General features: G+C 39.9%; 1 protein-coding gene and 1 non-coding gene across 7 annotated transcripts in view; both read right to left on the bottom strand.

Annotated features, from left to right (window-relative positions):
* PHLDB2 (pleckstrin homology like domain family B member 2) overlaps positions 1 to 26,184 on the bottom strand; it is a 215,374-nt gene that overhangs the window by 34,368 nt on the left and 154,822 nt on the right. For 5 of the 6 annotated variants that reach the window (XM_073893115.1, XM_073893121.1, XM_025874009.2 and 2 more), the window contains exons 5-10: positions 24,260 to 24,403; positions 23,060 to 23,197; positions 10,829 to 10,957; positions 5,533 to 5,688; positions 4,470 to 4,580; positions 1,583 to 1,672 (exon numbers count right to left, since the gene is read on the bottom strand). In XM_073893115.1, the coding sequence (XP_073749216.1) occupies positions 1,583 to 1,672; positions 4,470 to 4,580; positions 5,533 to 5,688; positions 10,829 to 10,957; positions 23,060 to 23,197; positions 24,260 to 24,403 (768 nt within the window). The remainder of the gene's footprint in view (positions 1 to 1,582; positions 1,673 to 4,469; positions 4,581 to 5,532; positions 5,689 to 10,828; positions 10,958 to 23,059; positions 23,198 to 24,259; positions 24,404 to 26,184) is intronic. The other variant, XM_025874013.2, reaches the window with a different exon arrangement.
* On the bottom strand, positions 923 to 1,032 carry LOC112834355 (U6 spliceosomal RNA). The gene has a single exon (XR_003210865.1). It is a non-coding gene; the product is annotated as a U6 spliceosomal RNA (small nuclear RNA).

Genomic DNA, 26,184 nt, shown 5'->3' with positions numbered 1-26,184 from the left:
CTTCAAACTCAGTATGTCCAGAGTCAGACCGCTATCTTCCCTCATAATACATCCGCATCCAGCTATTTCTCTCCATCTCTGCCATTGCGTGAAGGCAAGACACCTGCATCTCCAGCCTCTGCTACTGCAACCGCCTCCTCACTGGCTCTCCTGCTCTCTTCCTCTTGCTCCTCATAATCCGGGTCAATAGCTCAGAGGGATGCTTAACAAATGGACAGCAAATAATATCACCTCCCTGCTAAAGACCTCTCACTCAGTGACTTCCCAGCCACACCAGATAAGGCATATTTCTTTAACACACATCACAAGACCTGGTCCCTGCCCGCCTCACTGACATTCTCTTCTTCCACTCCACTCCATCCACTACGACCCTGTGTTCACTGAATCTGCAAGTTCCGTGTTCTGAATGATGGAGAGAAACTATGAAACTGCATGATCTAATAAAGCTCTTGTAGAAATATTTCACAAAATGCTTCCAAGATACACATTATTCATACTTATTGTGTGATGAGCGTTTACTTCAGATACCTACACACACACACACACACACACACACACACACACACACAAAATACTTCCTATGTAGGAAGTCTTAACTCCGCTATTGTTTAAAAAGATATTTATAAATAAAGGTTTTTTTGTTATTACACACAATTTTATGCAGAAGCAAGCTTTTTCTTCAGCTTTTTGGAAAAAAACAAATACAAAGAAAACGATTTTCAGTTGGGACAGATGATAGCTACACTTGTGGTGAACGAGGCATAACATATAAACTTGCTGAATCACGAGGTTGTACACCTGCAACTAACGTCACATGTGTGTCAACTCTACGAAAATACCCAACTATTTTCTTTCTCAGTCAGGGTTATGACTTTCCAAATTAGAGTTAAAATATTCTTCCATTGTAGCAGCGTAGCTCCATAAAAAGGTATTTCAGAAAGATAGATGTTTGGGTGTCATCCTTGCGCAGGGGCCATGCTAATCTTCTCTATATCGTTCCAATTTTAGTATATGTGCTGCCGGAGCGAGCACAAGATAGATGTTTGGAATAAAGAGTGTGTGGAGCTTAATGTAAGTAGGGTTTTCTAATTTAGGGAGGGAAACAGCAGAAACAACATTGGGGGAAAAAGAGACAGAGAAAAGAAAGGAACCAGGCTATCTTAGCAAATGTGCAGAGACATTTTCACTTGCTATCAGACTTAGGAGAAAGAGAAGTAATGTAAGAAAGAGGAGGAACTGAAAAGGGAAATTGCAGAGAGGAAGAGAATTTAAGACTAATCTTGGTTTGGATCCTAACTTGTTTGAAACCCCAAGTTAACCCACAATGTCACGGTCAAGCATGGTCTGCACATACACACACACACACATACACACACACACAGGCACAGTGCATCTGCATTAAATGCAAAGATAATCCGTGAAATCCTTAAAGCATAAATAAAAGGCAGGAAAACCAACAAAGCACTGAATGTTTTCGAAGTCACTCAAGTTAATGTTTTCCTATTTAGTTAATCATATAAAACAAAGGCACATCTCTTGATTTCTAAGGTGATGTAAGTGGACATGGAAAATCATTGCTTACCTCTTTCAGAGTACTGGGGTTGACAGGAAACCCTTTCCCCCCAGAGAGGCTGGAGTATTTCTTTTCCAAATTACAAAGATTTTCCTTTTCCTGAAGGAACACAAAATCTATTAAGCCTGGTCAATCTTGGATTTCCCTGAAGACTAATGACGTTGAGTATTTTATCACGTGTCTTATTGACTCTTCATATATCTTCTTTTGTGAAGTGTTTGTATTCAATCCTTTGGACTGTTTTTTAAAAAAATTTATTTATTGAGTGTTTATTGACCATTATTGAACTGTAGGAGTCTTTAACATATTCTGCATAGAAGTCCTTTGTCATTTCCTCTTTAAGAAACCTTTGCTCACCCCAAGGCCAGGGAAGTGTACTCGTAGTCCTACATTTTCTTCTAGAAACTTTATCACTTTAAATTTTATGTTGCAGTCCACAATCTGCCTTGAATTAATTTACATGCGTGGTGTGAGGACAGATGCATTAGGATTCATTTGTTTCCATGTTTACCCAAGTGATCCAGCATTATTTGTTAAGACTTTCTTTTTCCTCCTGGATTATATCGGAGCCCTTTGTCAAAAAAAAATCAATAAACAGTATACGTGTGGGTCTATTTCTGGACTTTCTGTTTGGTTCCATTGATCTATACCGTATGTCAGCACCTCATCATTGTAAATACTATAGCTTTGGAGGCAACCTTGAAATCAAATAGTATAAATCCTCCAACTTGGTTCTTGTTGATTCTCATTACTTGTAATTCTTATGTTCTGCAGCATTTGCCGTGAACACTGAATTAGTAAATACTGAACCATTGTTCCTACAGGAAATACACAGGTGGGTTACTGTGCGCTTCTTCACAAAAATTTCAACTGATCAATACATAACTTTGCTTTATGTGTGCTTCTGTTTAAAGACATCTTATTTGATATATATTGTTGATTCATAAACACTGAACTCACAGCTAAAAGCACTGTAATTTATGCCTGAATGAAGCTTATTTAACACATGCATTTTCTCCAGGAGGCACATTGCAACGTTCCCACCCTTAGGAACACTCGTACGTTAGCACTATGCTGGAGAGGCATTTTAAACAGCAAAATCACCAAAAAAGGCACAAACACTGTGAAAACATAGCACTAAATAATCCACAAAAAGGACGCTTATTTACTCTATGAGAGCTGAAACAGGAAGTTAGAGTGTTGCTTTGTTCAACCTCAGCTGGGAATGTATATGCTGCAGGACTCAAAATTTTTGCCGCTCTGCACACATCCATCAGTGAACTGTATGACAAGTATTGATTTGGGGGCTGCAAGTAAATTTTAGTGAGCGGGCAAATTCACAAACACAGACTCCTTGAATAATGCGGGTCAACTATAAATTTTAGCATCAACTTGTCAATTTCTAGAAAAAAAGCTCTGCTGGGATTTTTATTGAGATTGAGACATATCTGTAGATCAATCTGGGAAAATACAAATCTTTATACTTATAGACCACAATTTTTAGAATAGAATTATATTTTATATATTTTAATGAGGCAGTGGTATTTGTATGATGGTGATTACCCATTCTAAAAAATCTATCACTATGAGATTTCCCCCCCTTTTTTGCTAAAACTTCAGAAACTACTTAAATCCTACATATTATACTGATTTAAGCTGAGCCTTTGAATATCATGTGCAAAGGGTGGTGCAGAGGTTAATGGAACCAGAGCTCCTCCCCAGAGCAGGAGACAGGGATGGAAAACATAAATTCATTCTGAGATTTCTAGGTGTCAAAGAAGCAGGAGGAGGGGAGATGTCAGGGAGCTGTGCAGGCTACGTTAGGTGCACCTTGAGTGGACTCATAATTCTATGTGAAGGACCAATTTTCTTTCCCTTCTCAACCTAACAATAGTTAAGTGGCTAAGTTGAGAATATTCCAGCTACATGTCTTCTAGGGAGGAGCATGGTCTAGCCTCATCCTTTAGTCTCTCTTTCTTTCTCCTGTACCCCATTCTGGGTCCATCTCATATTTTCAGGATCCCAAGTGTCACATTCTAGGCAGTGGCCTGCATACAAGGCTCAGTGCTGAGACTAGCCCATCAATTTTAACTTTTGGTATCTTAGATCTTCGACTGTGTCAGAAAATCAGGCTGCAGGTTGGGCAAAGGAAACCCTTTATGTGCAGCCACATTAGGCACTAGGCAGATGGGACCACAGTCCCTTTGGTGAGGATGATCTTGCTCCCCTTAGGGGTGTCTACCTAGCCAATGAAGCCAAACTAAACCCAATGTGGCAATTGCCAGGAGGACCCATAGGCAAATAATTGGAGTTTGACACCACGGAAGCTGAGCCAAAACATTTGATAGCAGCAAAAAAAGCAGAATATGGGGCGCCTGGGTGGCTCAGTTGGTTAAGCGACTGCCTTCGGCTCAGGTCATGATCCTGGAGTCCTGGGATCGAGTCCCACATCGGGCTTCCTGCTCAGCAGGGAGTCTGCTTCTCCCTCTGACCCTCTTCCCTCTCGTGCTTTCTATCTCTCATTCTCTCTCTCTCTCAAATAAATAAATAAAATCTTTTTTTAAAAAAAGCAGAATATGTTCTACCTATTTGACGAAAAATCCGTTTTATCAAAAGAAGAAAATCTGAAAACGTACATGTTTTTCAAGTTTGAATTTCCACACCATGTAAAAATCATGAGGAGAATGTCCTTGTTTACTTTGTGAATTAGAGTTACTTATTCACAGAGCTTCAGCTTATTAATGTGGAGGAGTAAATAAAAATGTATATTTAAAAAACCTTCTTTAAATTAAAATCCACTATTCATTATTAAAAGGCACTTGCTTTGAAGGAAGCAACTTTCCCCAAGTTGTAACCTGAGTTTTATTGCAACCAGTGCTAAAAAGGAAATACTTACTCTTTGCAACATCATTATTAAATTATTCTTTTCTTTCACAAAATGATCTTGTTCTCTCTGAGCCTGCTGGACAATGTGATTGGCTTGCTTTTTCAATGCAGAAATTTTTTCCTGGAGGAAAAAAGATGATGATATACAGACGCACGTTAGACATTCACTGGTTTGCCAGTATGTCCTGGAAAAGGGAAGTGTTGACAACTGGATCAGCAATGACCACATTTTCACTGGTGGTAGGCAGTGATTATTATCTAGAGACTGTGAGATAGTCTCTTTGGCCTGCCAACCTGAAGGTTTTTCTTTACCTAGGGCCAATACAGTCCACGTGGTTTAAAATCTATTTGAAGAATGCATAAGTCAACAGGAAATCTTGTTTTAGACTGTAAATGAATCATCTTGGGAGACGCCTCATGGGAAAAATAACAAATGTAAGTTCTTATTTAGGCTGAGAGCTTAAGAAGTCACCTTCTTCATCTCCCTTCCCCTCAATTTTATTGGTTTAGTATAGAGCACTGGGAAGTGATTCTAAGTTTTGGAACAAGAGCTGAATTGTGGGGCGGGACATCTGGGTGCAGGAGGTGGGTGGAGCCAGCGATGTGCATGGCATTTGGCGGGGCTATTTCTAATGTTAATAAGCTATCAGCCAACTTCGAGAACTATGAGCAGTGGGAAACCGAAAATGCCAAAATAGACTTTGTTCACAGAACTATTCTAAATCTAGTTACTGGGATTGTAAAAGCAAGTAACTTAAAACAAATATCTGAATTTCTGATTTTTCTCTTCCTTGGTTTTCACACAAATGAAAAAAATCAGACATTATAAATCAATGGCATCTACAGCATTAAGTAACGGTAACTGTAACACATCTCGGTATATCCAGCTCGGAGCACCATTTGGTACGTAGATGGCAGGCTCCATAATCTGTCAAATGTGACATGTGGTGAAACACACACAGATATTTGGATATAAAGACAGGTAGACAGAGGGCTACATTAATGATTATTCCTGTCATGGAGTGTGGGGTGAATGTGGATTTTTTACACTGAATGACACCTGGCAAAAGTACCTTTCGAGTCACGATGTTCCGCTGATATTCGGCTACTTCACGCAGGAGCTGTTGGGTCAGGTTCTCCTTCTCCTCATCCAGACGGCTCTCACGCTCAAGCTGCTGGAATTCCAGGTCTTCAAAGTGTTTGCTCTCCACGTCCAACAGGTCGGCATCCTTTGGGGAAAAGGGAATGAAAACAAGACATACCAGAATGGCTGTAGCATTCTTAACATGAAGGAAAAAAATATTAAAAGCAAACAGTCCAAGATATCTTTCTAATTATGAAGCTGACCAGGGTTGGAACATGATAATCCTCTCTTTTGGAGTTAAATCCCAGAGCAGTGACCATCAGAATGGAGTCAAAAGGACCGGGGTGGGGGGCGGGGGGAGAGAAGCCCTGGTTTGAGACTGTTCTGTGGATGTAGGAATTCTTGCTTTAAATCTACTAGGTGGTTTTAAAATGGATCCTGAAGTAGAAAAGGAATTCATTAGTAAATAACTAAACATTATCTGCTGACCAAGGTGTGACATGGTCTCTTGAGAAAACTCCCATTTTCCAAAATTTTCAAATGAAATGAGATTTTAGTATCAAGATCAAATTCAAGCTTCCAAAGTTACTGACTATAAAACAAGACTCAAAATTTGGCACACATACCGATTAGACCTATATGATATATACAGGCATGGATGCTCCAATAATTTTATTGAAAGGAGAAGTCATCGAAAACATTTGGCGGTTGGTATTCTTACACTGGGCTTCTGTGACTCCCTTAACATTGTATACACAGATTTTTACTGGAAGAACAGCATTCATCAGGCACAAAGAAGGTCTCTAATGGTTAAGTACTACCACTCTGGGAATAATCTTGAGGACATTTAAGAAAGATCAGAAATCATAAAAATCAGATGGTCTAGAACAGGCGTTTCCTAACCTATGAAATGTCTGAAGACAGAAGTGAATCTCTGTCTGTGCAGAGACTGGCGCATGTTGTATAAATGATTCTTCAATCTACATTAAAAAAAAACACTTCCTTCATTCTGGAGCCTTTGACAAAACCATAAATGCGGTAGGTATAGAAGATTTTAAAAAATATATAATTTGTAAATAATCTATGGCCAAAATGAGACAGCAGCTGGGCTATATGGTTTATAACTCTACATAGGCAAAATAGCCAGGACATGTTTTTTTTCCATTCAAAACAACAGAAAGAGTTGGATAAATGAATATGATAAATTAGATTTATATCAGTTTTTACACATACCACCCCCTCTTTTGTTTTTTAATGTGAGTGATAAATTAGGCCTTTTAATCAAATGGAATAATACATTTCTGTCTTCTGGAATGAATTTTATTCTGGGGATGATTTCATAGAAGGATGATTAGCTACCATGTAATTACAAGCAGCACTATGGCAACAAGATTATTATGTCAACACAGTGGATTCTTAAAACTGAAGGGCAAGAAAAACAATTTGAAAAACATATTCAGCATTTCTTAGCACCCTTTTTTTTTTACAGTTTAATTGGCCAAACAGAAAGTCGTCTTGGTGTCAAGTTATAGGTGGACATTTCAAGTTTATCAGACATTTTATGCTTATAACTTCTAAAGGAATGAATGAATTTGGCCCAAATCTAGTGACTACTGAAGTAATTAAGAGATAACCCGAGGGTTATGTCTTGAAACAAAATACTTGCAGTCTTGAAACAATACATCAGTGGATATATTTACTCATGGAGTCATTCATAGTCAAGTTTTTAAGGTATTTCAATTAAGCTGGGTTTGCGGCTAAAGATTATTGAGAGAAATAGTTTCATAAACCTTTTTTTTTTAGTTTATAAATAATTTTTACTCGAAGTGGGTATACGTCTCACAATACACAATACACAATATGCTAGTCAGTCGCTCACTCCACATCTGGTTAATAGGCAACATGTGTTATCTTAACCGCATGAAGGTCACAGAGCCACTAATCTGTTTGTAGTAAATATTTAAACTGTTGCATGAAAATAATAACACGCTGGGTAGGAAAGTTGAAATTTAAAGCTAAACTTAGCACTCACATTCTGTTGGTATAATCATCTGATCAAGTCATCCAAACAATTAGAATGTGTGTATATAAACTTACACTGTAAAAGAAAAACCATTGGGGAGGGGAAAAAAGCTTTGCTAAGATTTTAGATAAGAATAAGAATTCAGGGCATGGAATTTGGGGGCAGGAATCGTTTAATGGAGCACACAGTAATATATATAGGAAGCTCAAAGTTCAGGGCATGACTAGTTGGATGAAAATTTTAACTAAGCTTCACTCGCTAAAAGAACATTACAAATCTCTACTGGTTGGCAAGCTCAACGGGCCAGGCGCCAAAGGACATAAAAGAGCTGTGCTCAGGAAAATTCAATGCGATTCCTTCTTTTTTTCCAATAACTGTTTTGAGAATTTATATGGCAGAAGTTTACGTGCAGTCCTTTGTGGGTGTTTTTGCTCAGCAGAGGGACAGAAGAGGAGAATAGATGTGGTATAGCAGGAGAGATTAGAGTAATAACCTCATGGAGCTCAAGGTCAACTTTGAAAACAAATTTAAGTGGGGCTCAGGGTTTGTTCACGTTTCTCCATCTTACGCCCTATAGTCAAACACTTTAACTGCACGGTTTTGGAATTTGGAAAAAGACAATGGAAATCATTCGTGCAACCTTCTCATTTCATATATGAGGACACTGAGATCCACAGAAGTTGAAGGACTTATCCAAGATTGAAGGATAAACCAATGGTAAAGTTAGTGAGAAAAAGGTCTTCTAGTTGTTGATATCACTGAATATGTGTGTCTGTGTATATATATTAATAATAATATATATATATATATATATTAATTAAATCAAGAGACTGCTTCAGTGAGTAAATTATCAAAAGCACAAGAAAACTGTCCTAGCCAGGTGTCTTCTCCATTTACTAGTGGAACTTCTCCTGGCAAACAAAAGACTCATTTAACTTCTGCTTTCTTTTCCAAAATGCTTGCATCCTAGGGAACAGTTCAACTGGTGAGCCCACCTCAACTACATACAACTACTCAGATGAAAGCTGCATTCTGACGCTAAAGCAGGGAATTAGAAGAAGCCCAGTCATAAAGCCATAGTGTTGTGCACAAAAAATCATTCCAGAACTTCAGCTTAAGTACTTGGGATAACACACAGTTTAAGAAAATGATGTTCTTCCTGTTCATTTATTTTTTCTTTTGTATAACCTGCCACCTAGTGAAGTTGGTGGTAAGAAAATCACCTTTACTGCATCTAGTTTAAATGCCTTTGGGAAAGCTTTCTAAGGAAGGGGTATTCAGAAGGGTTTGAAGTCTTAAGGGAAATGAGCTGTGGTAACACAGGAAGTCCCTAGTATGAATGGACTTCTCATGAAATAAGTGGACTTTTTACTGATTAAGCCGTGGGATTGGTGGAGAGTTACTCTGGACGTCATCCCTGTAAAATTAATGGACCTCTTAATACAGGTGAATAGAAGCTACTACAAGCCAGTTATCTCTCCCAATGAAAGGAATTTATGATAAGAATTTTACACTCTGCTTGGAGAGAAAGAGAAAAGGGGTCTTTGCTGTGAAATAGTGGAAGAGGCTGTCTGCATCACTTCCTGTCCTCCTTTGGACATCCTTAGAATGTACATACATTTAGAGTTATCCTATAGAGGCTAGATTAAGCAAACGGCCATTATTTGTATCAATCTGAGTCTCAGTAATTAACAGAATTTACTAATTTTTATTTGCAGCAGTGTTTATAAAGAGTTCAAGCAATAACTGGATAACTAGAGGCAGAGAAGAACAAAATATGTAAGTTGCTGCTGACTTTAGATAAAGTAGTAACATGACCACTGTGTAAAATCATTAGCAATGAGGAGAGTTGAAAACCAGTGAACAAATAATAAAAGGCAGTTTCCCAATCTCTTCAGTGAACTGGCATGAACACAAATTACAAGCAAAAATAATTTTACAAATACTAATGTTTTCCCAATTATTTTCATCACAAGATTTCTAGAGAATTATGACACTGAGGGACAGGAAGTTTTCTCTTCTTACTGCAAATTCAGCTGTATACAATAAAAGGAGTAAAGAGGAAGAAACATTGTTGGGACTTTTTTGATCCAACATAGTAAGAAAGTTACTATTTGTTAAAATATTAAAATCGTTATGCTGCAGGTTAACCTGTCTGCCTTTGGTACTATTTATTATGATGCTTTCAACCTCTGTATTACACTGAAAAATTTTAAATGTAATTTTTCATAACCTAATGCTACTCTAAGTTATCAAATGTTTTTGTATTAAAGGCTATCTTAAACATTTCCAAGGTTGGGGCTACCTTAGCTGATGTTTCGACTTGCCCACTCCCAAGAAGGTCCTGACAGAATAACATGAATGAAACTAGCCTTTCTTTTCTAGTCACATGGAATCATGAGTTGTTAGTCACTTAGCACAAGTCACTATGACATGACTCTTCTAGAGATCCAAGACTGTTCCCCCAGGGTCACGGTTATTTGCGTTGCTGTTCAGAGCAAATGACCCAGTTGTCAAGAGGCTCTGAAATATTAAGTGGTCTTGCCAGTGTTTGTGAAACTCTCCATCTCGAAGCCTCATTTCAGCAGATGACCCACGTGATCATGTTAAGCACAGCCAACTTCAACGATCGGAGGATAACCCGATAAAACCCACCAAAAAGTCCACGCTGCACTAAGCTTTAAAAAATGATGAAGCTCATCTAAGAAGATGTGGAGGGCATTGCCCTGTGTCTTGGGTCTTGGTGTTTGCTGTGGCTGCGCTAACGAGTTCAATGTCACTAAGAGGCAGAAAGAAAAAGAAACACAGTGGGTGGTGATGGGAAGCAAATCAGAGAATAGGATAATTTGGGGGGCCAAGTATAAAATCAGGCTGAGAGGAAAAAAAAATCCAAGGGTCCAAGGGCAAACAGTACTCACGATGCAGCAGAGAATGCAGGGAAAGATGTCAGTAGATTTAAATGCTACAATCTCAGTGTCGGTTATATGTCACAAAGAATGACTCTCTTTTGTTACAAAGAATGACTCCAGAACTGTTCTTTTGCATTATAAATGAGTGAAGGATTCTAACAAGGAATTGTTTAACTGATTAGCATGAAATAATATATTCTGTCAGCATGCATATTTCTATTTGAAAAGTATCTAATGACCAGAACTTAGGCAAATTTATGCTGTATGAAGTAGGAAGTCATAGGTAAGTGGAACTTCATTGAAAAAACACCGAAAAACAAAAGACGACTGGCACATTCCTGTTTGCTACTGACCCTCTTCAGTTGTTGCTGTAATTGCTCCCTCATGGACTCAGGACAATTGTCCAGCTGGGTCTTCTGCTCGGAGTAAAGCTCCTGAAGCCTCTCTAGTTTTTCCCTCTCAGCATCAAGCTTTACCTTCTCCTGAAGTTCAGAAATCAGAAAATAGAAGAATAGAAATTACCTTCACACCCGAAGCAGGCGTTAGTGAACATTTCCCAAGGATAACATCAACACACACACACACACACACACACACACACACAAACTAGATATCCTATGCATGTAGAAACATACCTAGTTAGTGACTAAGATAAGTGGAAGTAAAGACAAGGGGGCCTCATTTCTGCATTCTCAAAACACGGTCCATGTCACGTGGTACTGGCAATGACCCCCATCCTTCCTTCCTTCCATCCTTCCTGCCACCATGTTTAAAGTAGAAGAAGCTGGTCCATGGAGAACAAAGGACAAAAGAAATGCCAACCAAATTTATAAGATAGCCTTGCAAAGAGTCCCTGGGCAGAGAACCAGGCAAAGGAAAGCAGACATTTACCTCAAGTAAGGTTGTGGTCTAATTTGCTCAAGGCATTTGTTCAGCAAGCTTTGGAAATTACTGTAATTTTGTTCTCAGACCAGAAGCATGCCAGGTACACTAGTCGATGCCCCGATCACCTGAAATAGGTCTAGCTATTTGGCAAACTTCAAAGCTTAAGCAATTAGAAAATCTGATTCCAAGGCTGAGAGAGCAGGGAAGAAGGCAAGCCTGACAAAGCAGCGAGGGGAGGCATATCACACCGTTTGGATACACCGACATGTGACATTTATTGCGGAGATGAAGACTTCTCTACAGTGACTGACATGAAAAATACTTGAAACATGGACTGTGGAAAAAAGGAGAGGAGAACACCCAGGTGTCAGAAAACAGAAGAGAAAGGAGGAGATAACACTGAATCCTTCCCCAGTCACACACTCCAGGGACCTTGGACATTCTCTGGGGTCTTCCAGGCAAATTCTGTAATAAAGTCACCTTTTAAATTGAGAAACAATACTTCAACCTCTTTAGTGCTTGTCTTTCCAGCCTGTGTTTCCTTTATGATGCTCTGAAGCCTTGAAGTAAATTTTAGACCTGATTCTCCCCTGGTGTTACTCTGTCAGCAGCCTACACAGAAGCTCTTCATGAGGGGCACCTGGGTGGCTCAGTAGGTTAAGCATCTGCCTTTGGTTCAGGTCATGATCCGAGGGTCCTGGGGTCGGGCTCCCTGCTCAATGGGGAGTCTGCTTCTCCCTCTCTCTCTCTCTGCCACTCTCCCTGCTCATTCTCTCTCTTACTCTCTCTCAAATGAACACATAAAATCTTAAAAAAAAAGAAGCGTTGGGGCGCCTGGGTGGCTCAGTTGGTTGAGCGACTGCCTTTGGCTCAGGTCATGATCCTGGAGTCCCGGGATCGAGTCCCACATCGGGCTCCCTGCTCAGCAGGGAGTCTGCTTCTCCCTCTGACCCTCCTGCCTCTCATGCTCTCTCTCATTCTCTCTCTCAAATAAATAAATAAATAAAATCTTAAAAAAAAAAAGAAGCGCTTCATGAAGCGCTACCACAATTTGACCCTCAGTAAGCACAGTGACCACGACCTTACTCTCCTTGCTTCATTCACTCTAAGTGCAGATACCAATAAAACTGGCTTCTAAGCTTGATCAGAGAAGGATTTTTTAAAGGATGCAGCTCTCAAATAGTCCTATAAAATTACATTTACTATAATTTCTTCATCTGAATGGCCATGATTTCCCGTTTAAACATATCTTTAGATTCTTTATAAAAGAGATTATGGTTTAAGTCTAAAACTAGGACATAAATACCTATACCAATTCACTTAGGTGTCCATTTTTGGCAGAAAATTTTCAAATGTCAAGGGCATTTTAGAAATATGTATCTAGGTTTAGAAGTGCATTTTTTTCCTCTCAAAATGATTAAATCCGGAAGTTATAAAACTGAGAATCCTACTTCATATATCAATCTAAAAACGCTTCTGCAGGGGCGCCTGGCTGGCTCAGATGGTAAAGTGTCTGCCTTCGGCTTGGGTCATGATCTCCAGGTCCTGAGATGGAGCCCCGAGCCTCTGAGTCCTCGGGCTGCCTGCTCAGCAGGGAGTCCGCTTGCTTCTCCCTCTGCCTCTCCCTGCTCATGATCTCTCTCTGTCCCTGTCTCTCTCTCAAATGAATAAAGAAAATCTTAAAAAAAAAAAAGATAAAAATGTTTCTGCAACTGAAACTTTTGCAGACTATCCAGAAAGTTTCCTCTGTCTTTAATGGCAAGTGTGAGCCCTGTGCAGACCCACAGTGCAGGAGGTAGAGAGAGGCAATGGCCTGGCTCACAGAGCGAAGGATCATCACATGTTCATTCACAGAAAAGCTGAATAGATGGGGCCCATTCAGATTCAGTCTTTAGTTTCAGAATGAATCATTTTTTTTCCCTTTAATACAGCCAGCAATACAGAATACCAGTCGTCCTTTGGATAAGAAAAGGTGTTATTTCTTCTGTGCATGGATCAAAGATTGCCCTATTTATACAGCAAAAGAATTTTGTCCAAAAAGAGTTCTGTTTCTAGCTACTGTATCACTGGATTTTGCAGCAATTCTAGTTCTAAGAAGAAAGCTAAAAAAAGAAAGAAAGAAAGAAAGAAAGAAAGAAAGAAAGAAAGAAAGAAAGAAAGAAAGAAAGAAAAAGAAAGAAAGAAAGAAAGAAAACTATCCAATCCCCTTAAATACCAAATGTGCAAAACTGTAAAATTTAAAGTTACATTTGACAGAAAACATTGATATGATATTTGATCACATGGAAAGGCACTGGCCTGAAACAGAGGTCTCAAATCTGAAGAAATAACCAAACCATTCCTCTGATGCTCCCCATTTTGTATTACTACTAATAAGCACAGATAACAAATAAAAAGTACTTTATGTTTACATAGTGCCTTCCTTCTGAGGTGCTCAAAATGTTTTGCAATTCCGTACAAGGGGGCAGTGAGAAGAATTATGCAAGCGGGCACCATCAGAACCTTCTTTAGCTTCTCTGGTTTACTAGTAATGCTATGAGCACGACTTAGGTCTCAGAGCAAAAGCTTAGTGGGGCCAAAGTGAGGGCAAAGGAAGTAAAGGGCAAGGATGAAAGGACCAGTGACAGGTGGGCCTAGCCATCACTCACGGAGGACCAGAGAGGTGATATCACTCCAGTGCCAGCCAAAAGGTGGCCAACTCAAGCCAGAAAGAAATTAATATTCCTACTTTCTATTTATTGCCCAGAAAGTTTTCAAGGGAAAATTAGCTCTAGGCAACTAGTTAATTAGAGCTGAAAATATCACCTTCTACAGCAAAGCAATAAACTTAAATCTGTTCAATTTGTTACAAATTTATTAAATTTACTCATTAAAATTTAATAAATTTATTGAAAATTTAATTTAGGTTTTATTTAATTTAAAATTCATTACAATTCACTTAAATACACTCATTTCTTGAAAATAGATTCACGAATCCCAGCAAAGGGACTTATATGGCAAAGACAAGTATATGGACAAATTAGATGGCATGTCAGGGTTCAGGGATTCTTGCTTTTGGACATGCAAAATATGAAAACTAGCTGTTATTTCCTTCCCCCAGATTTAAACTGGTAAACTCACCTATTCTAATTATTATAGGCACAGCAATATTTTCTAAACACCAAATTGGCAGAGAGCTTAACTGTTTTTTTTTAGGATTCATGAATCTATTTTCAAGAAACAAGTGTATTTAAGTGAATTGTAATGAATTTTAAATTAAATAAAATTTAAATTAAATCTTCAATAAATTATTCAATTTTAATGAGTAAATTTAATAAATTTGTAACAAATTTAGGTTTATTGAAAAAATAATGACAAGGAATTGGAACACTCCAGGAAAATGCAGATGCACAAGGGGGCATTTATAAAACCAACACAGAATGTGACTTCACTAGAGACACAGCTGCTTCTGTTCACACTGCTCTTGCACTGATTTGTCTTCATGTACTGGCAAAATCCACCTGGGTCACAATTTCATTGCCAGATTCTGCCCCTTTTTTACATTTAACACTGATGTTCCTAAAGTTCCTATATATGACCAAAGGTACATTATTCACAGCAAATTAAAGCACAAATCAGTATATAAAATTGGGCTTCTATTCGCCTCCATGGTGAGTTGTTTATTCACTCACTCAGTAAATATTTACAAAGGGACTATAAGTAGAGAAAAGAGGGAACCTGATCATTGTTCTCACGAAGTACAGTCCAGTTAGCTCTGTGGTTCTTAGCTCAGACTGCACATTAGAAAAACCTGGGTGAGCTTTTAAATATACTGTTTTCCAAGTCTCCACACAGTCAAACATTCAGGAGCAAAATAGGGTATGAGTATTTTAAAAATCCCTCCATATTTTCTCATACACAGTCAGGTTGGGAAACCCTGAATGAGCCCCCCAGGATGATGTGAGAGGCAAAGGCAATTAACAACAATTCGCTTTTTTAAATGAAGACATGGGACATTAATACACAAGGCACCAAAGAGTGCTCTTCAAACATTTGGCTTAGTGCCTTCCCTTCATAGTATAAAAGGCCCTTTTACAAGTGACACCCCAATTGTACAGTTTTTTTACATTCAAATTAAATGCCTCAAGTAAACCAAACAAAAAATGTACTATGAGATTCCAAAATCCAATGCACATTCAGAGAGGAATGATGCATTTCAAGATCAGATGCAAAATGACTCTTCTAGTCAGACAAATGATCAGGAGTGTGGATGAGTTTACTCTAAATAACTTGAACTTATACACAAGAATTACCAGTAATCTTTAATGAACTAAATAATTTAAAGCTCATCTTTAGACCACTTATTTTGCTGGAAATGTGGTTAGAAGACAGTAATATAAGTTTCTCTCTTTTGAGTTGTATTCTTGAAGGAAGGAACTGAAATTGAACTTGCTGGCTTTATTTGAATTTCAATATTACACAGAAAATTCTTGAATCCCAATGAAGACATAATTTTACCACATCTAAGTAATATTTGGTAATCAAACGGTTCAAGGTTACTCTGAAAAGATGCTTACTTTATTAGCTTGTGGGGCTGTCAGATAAAATAGAGGACATTCAGTTAAATTTGAATTTCAGATGAACGACAAATGATCTTTTAATGTAAGTATGTCCCAAATAATGCCTAGGGCATAATTACACCGAAATTTATTCTCTGTTTATCTGAAATTCAAATATAATATGTAAATATATATATGGGATGAGATGTATATAGGATTTATTTATTTATTTATTTATTTATTTATTTATTTATTTGCTGAATCTGGCAACTCTATTAGCTTAATAAAGATTCTCTTAAAACTTAAGGTCCATCTTCCTAATTCCCAAAGTGTTTAGCACAGAACCCAGCACACACTGAGTACTTGGGTGTGTTTCATGAAACACTAGGTCAGGTTTGGAGTTGATACAGTGATGGGTTTAAAGTCATAGTACCTAAGCCATCATTTCTAAAGGCAGTCGATCCAAAGTCCTTTCCATATACCCTGAGAATACCTTTCCTTTCAGTTCCTAAACCCTGTGGTTTGGGAGGTAGGCATCCTCGTGGGTTCACAGATTAGGCAATTGTTTTAGATCCAAAATCACTTACCTGAAATTCTTAAGGCCAGATGTGTTCCAGATTTCAGAATATTCCGAATTTTATAGAGGTAATGCAGTTCATAGAGCATATATTAAAAGACATTTCCAGTAAGTTCTGGGCCAGTACCTATAATCAAACACGTTTCTATTTCTGCAGCTACTTATGAATATTTACATAAGTGTGAATATTAGTCAAAGTCAGGTTTCACAACCAAACAAGTTTTGGTGCTAATCTTACAAAGTGATTTCCGCCCCCCCCAAACTTTTCAGATTTTAGAATTGCAGAGAAAAGATTATGGACTTGTGTCAATGAATGCTGGAAAGCTGAGAACGCATTCTCTGCCTGCCTCTACAGAGCCACATCCTTATACTTCTTTCTCCAGATTTTTTTTTCTTTTAGCTTTGACATTTTAATTACACAATTGATTGGTGGTTAGCGTAGAAAAGACTGGACAATCGGAACACTAGGGACTTCTATAATCAAACAACCACCAGAAAAAAAGAACCCTAATCTGGAATCCTGTTGACTGAATCCCCAAATCCCACGATACTCTTCCCACTTCCTCTAGCTAACTTTGAAATGTAAGAAAGAGGCACGGGAAGGGCTGGGTCCCTTCTGAACACTGCCTGTGACTTGGCAAATGCTCTGCACTCCAGAAGCATTAACACTTTGCTGAGGAATTCTGGGCCAGGCTGTCTTCCCCCTGGCTCTAAAGGAAGGATGGAGAGGAAGTAACAGGTACTTTGGCAAGATAATAATGGGGGAATAAAATGTAACCATTTCAGATACAATGATACATGCTTCGTGTAGGAAAATTAGTCGAGTAACAAGATTTCACTGTGGCACGAGTTATATATGGCATAGAATGATTTAAGCTTCCATTTGCACCTTTAAGCCTGATTAGTTATAAACAAAGACAGGCCAGGATGGCAACAAAATGCCGTAATTCATTTGTGTAAGGACAGACCCTAAAACAAAGAGTGAGCTTTATGATGGGGCATCTGGGTAATGGAAAGACTCTGTGACAAGACTAGGACGCGGAGCCCTTCCTTAACCATTTTACTGAATTTCAGTAAAACTGACTATTGATTTTTGTATGCCAAAGAAGCAGAGATGAGACACTGATAATCGTCATAGAGGAAATTGAAATTCTTCTATAATAAAGTAGAAGCAATTGGGAAACTATTTTTTGTCTGGAATTCTTACTGCGGTCAGAACGAGGCAAAGACAGAAGGAAAACCTACCTAAACAAATGCAGGTGTGCACACATCTGCTCAGCAGTGGCCCCAGCTGGGCGTGGCCGTGGGGTTGGGGCAGCGGTAAGAAGGGAAGCCAAGTCCACAACCAGGCTCTGCCAGCACTGAACTTCATGGTCCCAGTGGCTTCTCCATTCTGCCGCCAAGCTCATTAAACTGAATCTGTTCATTAGGGCAGAGGTTAACAATTCTCTCTCCTTTTACTCGCCCCAGGAAAACACTATGGCCTCTTGGCTTACTACTTCATCAAATAAATATCCTCTCTGGACTTACATTGGAGTCAGATACTTATATTTGTTCAGGGTTTACCCATGTTCATAGAGACTCTATTTGTGATGTGGCTACTGTCTGAGCACGTAGCTCAGAGCCACGTGGAAATGGGCTTCCTGATGCTTTTGGCTGTGGATCCCATAAGGGCAGAGAAACGTCAGCTCAGGGAGCCACTGCAAAAAATGTTCAATAAATATATAATTGAATACATTGTCTATATTTTATATGTTGTCTGTATTTCATGCTCTTTATATTTTAGATGGTAATATATAATAAATAGCAGTCATCTATAACATACAGGTTCCCCCCCGTATCTGAAAGCAGTGCTCCTATGAAACGTTTCCTAAGCCAAAATAGTGTAAAGCGAAGAAGCAATGACCATTAATTTATATGGAAAAATTTTTAAGCCTTCTCGGGCCCCCAAAATAACTCTCTTAGGCTTTTCTTATACCTTAGGACACCTCTTGCTCATCTAACAGATGCACCCAGTAAACGGTGATAAAGCACAGATGCTCACAGACACAGTTGGAAGGAAGCTGTGGCTGCAGGATGCGGAGATGCTGCTGTAGTTCCCAGGGAGGGAGCTGGGTGGCGCCACTCTGGCTGCTGGGGGGTGCGAGGGCGCGCTCCTGGCAACACACACGCTGAGCGCTAGACTCAAGCTAAGCGCTAGACTCAGGCTGAACGCTAGACACACGCTGAACGCTTTACTCACGCTGGATGCTAGACACAAGATGAGCGCTAGAGTCGCCTTGAACGCGCTAGGTTCACTTCTCGCCACCTTTTGCATAAAGGAGGAAACCCTATTCGGATTTCTATCAGGGAAAACAGGTGCTGATGGAGGCCTTTCGTAAATGGGAGGTGCCATAACGTGAACATCAGAAAAGTGAGTGACACCTGTATATTAATTTATACCAACTGGGTAAAAAATAGAATGATAGTTCCCAAATCACATAAGAGAAATAATACCAAAGACTGGCCTCACGTGCCAAGGAAACGATGTCGATAATTTCACGCCAGCACTTGAAATTTGAGGTGTTAGTAAGCCTTCCTCCTATGGCTCTAGGCCTTGTCTCCAAAAAAGTAGGGTCAGGCTTACAGGATGTGCTACCGACATCTGAAGCGGAGCTTGCCTGACAGGGTATCTTTCCAGGTCTTGGTTTTCTCATTCCACAGTTTCTATCTGACCGCAGCAACAGGTGTGTGGAAAAGGAAACGAGATCCAAAAGGGCAAAGGCCACTTCCTCCTTCTGTCTTACACTCTGGCTGGGCTGGCAGTGTGACGACGAGCCCCCTGGCATGTGCACTGAAGCACACCATCCCAGATGGCCTGAACTTGGCAGCACGTAGCTCTTGAGCAGGTGTCTGGCTCCGTGTTTCTGCTAAGGCTCCGCCTGGGCTTGCTGTTTGCAGGAAATCCAAGGACAATATTCCCGAAGCATACTGGGTGGTATTCTAGCCTGTGCTATAAGCTGGGTAAATAGTGGATAGCAGTGCCTTCCTCTATTTCACACGCTAGAGAAGGAAATCCGTATCTAACAAGCCCCAAACATGGGAAGTATGAAATGGGATTTGTACAAGGACTCAAAGAACAACAGGGAGAACATAATCGGAACTGGAAGGGTCTGCAAGGGCTTTTCTGAAAAGCTAACAATGAACTTAAGCCCTGAAAGATAGAACCAACAAGATATGGAATATGGGAAGGGAATCCCAGGCATGGGAAACAGATCTGCAAGGAAATAGATCTGGCAGGAGGCAGGGGGAGGATGACTCTTTACACAAATAGAAGGTCACCGTGCACATCGGGTGAAGGAGGGGGGGAAGTGACAAAGGCCCATGATATAAATATATAAAATTTATATAAAATATGGTGGAACACAAATCAGAGTGCTAGGATCTAATTTATATATTTTTAAAAATTGTTCTGGCTGCTGTGAAGAGAATGAACGAAAGGGAAGCACGTGGAAATGGAAGGAAAGAAGAGATTCTGATGGTTTAGAAGAGAGTGCTGTTAGTGGAGATGCAGAGAAGCTGAAGAAATTGAGAACTCTTAATGCGAGGGTGATGGAAAAAGAAGGGTCAAGATCAACTTCCGGGTTGCCATTTGGACATAGAGGTGGCTGGAGATGCCATCTCCTGGCCTGGGAATACTGAAGGAAGAACAGGATGGGGGGGCGGGTTGCGTGTGGAAGACAAGGGGAAGGAGATCAAGAGTTCGTTAGGTGCGTTGAGTCAGAGTAGCTGTGAAATGTCTGAGTCCAGATGTCAGCTAGGCTACAGGATATGAGTCAGAAGTTTGGGAAAGTCTTATAAGCTAAAGACATACACTCGACTGTCACCAGCGTTTACAGGTCATGGGGAGCCATGGCTATAAGAATGTGAGGGTACAAGAGAAGAGGATTCAGATCAAACACTCTAACAACCGGCTTTATAGAGGCAGAGGAACAAGCAAAGGGAACTCAGAAAAGTCACAGAGAAGGAGTATGAGAAAGAGAAGGAAAAACACAAGAGGAGGCATCCAGCGGCCAAGGGGCAGGGTGGGGAGGGGCGAGTATGAAGTAAAACGGTTGTCCCCTGTCTCGAATGCCGCTCAGGACGTCTGATCACAAGAGGACTAAAAACCACGCAGTGGGTTGGGCAGCACCGAGGTCTTTCGTAGTCTCACCAGGGACAAATCTGATGGAGAAGTGGGGGCCTAGGCCAACTCGAGTTGGAAGGGTGGGTAATTGGGAACTGAGGAAGAAGGCTCGCAGTGTAGGAAGAACACTGTTTGAAAAGCATGGCTATGATGAAGAGAAACGAGATAAGGCACTAGCTGGAAGGTAGTTTGTTTTTAAATAATAATAAAATGTAAAAATAGTGTTGGCATGTTGGCAGTCAAAGTCCAGGAAAGAGGGAGAAGGCTGGGGGAGTGGGGTACAGAAGAGCTGACCTGGGATGGGATGACACCCAGAGCACATCCCAAGGCACTTATCTTTGAGGGGGGGAGAGAACCCTCCTGAGTGGGGAGGGGATGGGATCCATCTGATTTCTCAGAGAAGTAGGCGGTGAGGTCATCTCCGTGGGAGGAAAATGGACCAGAGGTTTGAACAGAGTGAAAGTGTGAAACAGCCGTGTCATAAAATCGTATGAGTTTATCTGAAAAACATAGTAATGCCACCAAGTGGTATTTGAGTATGGTCATCAGAAATCTGTATAACATCGTCTAGCCCAGTCTGTTTCCACTTCCCTTGTCCTTCTCTGGAATCTCTCACCCAACGCCAGTTTCTGCCATTTTTCACACCCTGTGATGACAGACAATAATCCCACTTTCTAAGACCAACGACTCCCCTAAGAGCTGCATGAACCAATCCTATACTTCAAGCCCCCAGTGTCCGCTCTCCTACGCAGAGCCTCTGTCAAGCTCACCAAAACAATAACAGGAAGGATGGAGGTGGCCCCCTTTCTTGTTTCTGCCCATGTCCCTGGAGTTCCACCTCTCCTTTAGGCCCACACAATATAACACGACTTTCCCTGGGAGGTGGGATTGACACGACTTGCTTCGCTTTTGTGTCTCATGCGAATGATGGAGACAAAAAGAATTTGCAGGTCATGCCGTGTGTGGGCTACACAAAGATAAATAACTACATGGATGAGGAAGGCAGAAAGGCTTGTGGAGAACATGATACCCATTCCTCAGTCCCACAAGTTTTCCAGGAGGACATAAAAATATATACTAATAAGCACCCCAAACAAAGACATCTCATGCTTCCCACGGTTTCTTGCTGTATCAGTACAGAATCTTGGAAAAGCAGAATCGTCCTCTACTGCAGATCGAGACAATCAATCCTTTGACCTGGCTTTGAGCTTTTTAAAGAAAAATATACCAACTACCCAAATGGATTCTTTACTATTTCAAAGTCTGGAGCTAGAAGGAACATACATAAAACTTAATGTGAAAAAGCTGGGTACTTAATCTTGACAAGCAGGCAACCAAGAAATTGATGTGTAGCTGTTAGTCTGACATCAATTTCTGACAATATCACTTTGAGCTCATTCTTTGGCACCAAGATCAAATGCCCTTATTTATAGGTCTCAAACAAAGTAGAGCCTAAAAAGGAAGCTGCATTCAGCAGAAATCCTTTCCACATATTACCCACTAGGACTTACTCTACTCAAACTGATTTTTTTTTTTCTTTTTCTTAGCTTAGTGGAGAAGATGGTGAGCAAGGAAGAACGTGTTCGTTTGCTTTTTCCCTCCAAAACTGGAATCTCAATTTTTAATTTTAGGCTTGGTTTAGCTGTAACTAACTCAGAATGTGAGAAAAAAGTAAGTAAAATATTTCCCAGAGGAAATAAACAAATAAACAGACAAACAAAAAACCCAACTACTACCTTGAATTCTAAAAACTGCAAGTAATTTTTCCCACTTTCCCAAGTAGATATCAGCTAATATTCAGGTTGTGGCTTGAAATGTACGAGTGAGACCTTTTCCAAGGTAAATGTCAACTGTGTTTCATGGGTATTTTCCACTTGGCAGTGTATGAGGATTCCCTGACAACTTCAATGCATTTGTCAAAGAGCAGTGCCCTTGCATTGAAGATAATGGCAAGGCAGGACAGGTGAGGTGAATGGTTCCCATTCAAATTCTTAATGAACAGAAAAATGAAAAGAAAAAAGGCAACCGTGTTTGAATATGCCTAAGTCATCCCTACAGGATACCAGTGGTTAAGAATAAACTTCTTATGCTAAAATCAATCTTTAAAAAACACAGCACAATCAGAAGAGGAGAAAGCCTGTTGGAAAAAAGCAATTCACTCATCTCAAGTAGGTTAAGCCGCCATGAATATCAACCCAGAAAGTTCTATGGGCTCTACTCCCTTAGCATCCGCAGCTCAGTCCCTGACAGTTCTTTGTGAAGAACTTACCTCATCTGAAGACTTTCCTCTAGTACCACTGTCTCTAGGAACATGACACACAAATCCCAAACCATGGGAATTCATACAACATTTAAATTCGACCAAATGGAGCCACCATATTGCTCATAAAAATTGAATTCAAATATACTTTTCTTTTACCTTGGTCTTTTCACCAACGATATTCTTTTCCAGTTCTGCTATTTTCCGATTTAGATGATCCAAAATTTCCTTCTCTTTCATAAGTTCAGTTGTTTCAGATTTCTGTTCTCCATCCAAAAGAGCACATTCCATATCCAACTGAGGACACAAAACAAAGCTCAGAGGTGTTTCACATTCAGAGATTCTCAATTGTCCACTTTAGAGGTGCATTTTTAACAGCCGCAGATTTCAAAAAGTACTACGGTATCAGCCAGACTGTGGGGTCTAGAGTACACCCCAGAGAGTCCAGGTGAGACTCAGAATTCCTATATAAGAAGGCTGGACAGCCCACAATACATTTACTAAGAAATCTACCTATCATTTAATTTTTCTACTGCAACTCCTTCTCTGCTAACTTCTCAAGAGTATTTTGCCTATTTGCTCAGATTCAGGCTCAAGCACAAACCATCTTGGGAGCAGGTGTGTCTGTCTGTGTTTGTCCACAGAGCTTGGGAAGTGAAAATTACACCCGGCCCAGCATGCAAGCGATGCATTCTTAGCAATGCCAGCAGGGGGAGCGTCCAGGGTCTGTGTAGAAGATGACAGGTGAGCAGTCCCCTTCCACTTAGAGCTATCTGCATCATCTGTGAATATACACATGCTCGGCAGAATCATTTGCTCCTTCTCGCTCCGTGGAGGTAGTATGAAAAGTGGCCCTTTCTCCTATAAGAGTAATAGACTATGTGTCTGTCTCCTCTCTGGTTTGCAAATCTCTAGAAAGCTAGGTCTATGTTTGCTGCATATATAAATCCCTCTATAGTCCAACATGACGTCCAACTCTTAGTAAGCATACTCAGGAAATGTTTGTTGGATTTGAACTTGGACACCTAAATGTATGGGGACCTCAGCTGACAGATCCATAGCAAGTCAGAGAGCATACAGCTTTGTTAAGACAAAATTGGTTATACCCAAAGTACATCAAAAATGGCTTCATATGTTTGTCTCATCTGACTTAAGAAAAAAAGACCAGGAAAAAAGAACTATTTTTTTTTTAAAAAGGTATTTTTACCCTGTACTTGGACCCACTGAAAAAAATGTTAACTCATGTTGATTTCTATGTATTCTGCTTCCGAAGCCTATGTCTTAATAGGCAGTAATATTTTTAAGCTAAAGGAAAGGGAGAAACAAGAGAGGGGTAAAAAGTCAACTCCTGGTTTATACCTCTCTGGAAGATTCATCCATCTGGTCATTGATATCTTTGATTTTTTGTTCAAGTTCTTCGAGGTTATTTAGAATTGCTATCCGGGTCTCTTCCATTGCTGCCAACTCCTGAATCCTTTGTTCTTCGTTTATATCCTCTGGGGTCTGCAATTAATCAACACAGAAAAGGGCTATTCACACTTCAATTCCAGAATCTCCCAATTTATAAACCAGTAGGAAGTCTCGGGTTTCACAGTCTCAGTGCCTCTTTGGATTCTAAAAGCATCCTTGTGATTGTTCTGTTGCAATTCTGCATTTTCCCACAAACCCTCAGCAGTGAGGGTCTTAAGTTACCTCATACAAACCAACTTAAATTCACCCATTCACATTCTTTTAAAGCTGAAATAACTAAGTTTGTACAGATGAGGAAGTTAGTCCATAGACATTGTAGTGACTTCTCTAAGGTCATAGAGAAAGTTTGGCACAGCAAAGAATGAGAAGCTAGACAAGACTTTTGACATCTTCCTTAGGGATCTCTTAGGCATGATGCTACCCTCACTCCAAGCTCCACATTCTCTCCCAACTCTGAGTGAACACAGCTCCTACAACGGTTTCCCGAATCTCTAGCCATACTCCGGGGTCCCCCCACTAGGGTTATTTGTGAATGGGCATTCATGCTTATTTGTCTCCTTTCCAACGCAAGGTGGAAAAGTGAGGGCATGATACGCTTGGCCCCTCGCACCTCAATGTTCCATAAAGTGAATAACCAGGACAATACAGCCCTTATTATTTTGGTGACTCCCAAAATGACTGAAAACTATACACTTAATGTGAAGGTAATTCATGTTTCACTTCTTGTGTTTGCACATTACTTACTGTCTTTATCCTACAGCACCTTCTTCCTATATAATGTTTAAGACACTAACTGGGCCAATGGGCTTTTGTGACACAAAATAGGACACTGGTCATCATTCATAAAGTCATTTCACAGAAAAAAAAACTTGAGTTCCTTGGCAAAGAATGAGAAAGGCAGGAAAGAACCTGAGTAAGAGAGGACATACTTAAACTCTTCAACAGAGAGATGACAGGTGCCCAGGGAAGAAAGGAGTATTTGGGATCAAAATTTGACAGCCTATTGTTTTAAGAAGAGAGTATAATGAATTGAAAATCGCCTCTTCTTTCAGCCATTTCAGGTTAGTTATCCTAGATATTGCCTGGTAGAGATCAGTCTTTCTGTAAGTCAAGGGATGCTGGGGTATCGATACATTACTTATTCAATTTTTATCTCTCTTTGAAAAAGTAATTTCTTTTCATTTGTAAGTCAGCCATGAAACAATTTCACAATTGGACACTGAACATAGCAGACTTGATAAGTAAATTATTGAGGTTTACTTATCAGTCAGTGCCAAGAATATTCATATTAACCAAAGAAATCATTAACATTTAGTATGTCACACGAGGTTCATTTATTTAATGATTTTTTAAAATTTTATTTATTTATTCATGAGAGACAGAGACAGAGAGAGAGGCAGAGGGAGAAGCAGGCTCCCAAGGAGCAGGGAGCCTGATGCGGGACTCGATCCCAGGACCCTGGGATCATGACCTGAGCTGAAGGCAGGCGCTTAACCATCTGAGCCACCCAGGCACCCTATTTAATGATCTTGAAAATAACTTCAAGAAGAGAGCCAGCATGTGGCATTCTTTATTCATATTCTTTGTTCTTTACCCTACTTCACTGCCCCTTAAGGAGATCAAACAATTGAGATGTCACAGTATCTCAGGGTGATTAGCAAAGGTACGCAGGCCTTCCAAGCTTTGACATTTAGACTTTTAATTGCCATCTTAAATCCAGTATCTTGCCAATTAATAAAACAACCGCTGACCTTTTTATCACAATGAATCTCATTGTCTTAATACTCAGGTACCTGTTTTAGGGCGTGAGGAAG

This window comes from Callorhinus ursinus, unplaced genomic scaffold, assembly GCF_003265705.2.
Source record: "Callorhinus ursinus isolate GAN/ISIS: 27379988/994484 unplaced genomic scaffold, GSC_fseal_2.0 scaffold1, whole genome shotgun sequence".
Classification (NCBI taxonomy): Eukaryota; Metazoa; Chordata; class Mammalia; order Carnivora; family Otariidae; genus Callorhinus; species Callorhinus ursinus.
Note: the sequence above shows the minus strand (reverse complement) of the source record. Positions and strands in the feature narration are given on the sequence as shown.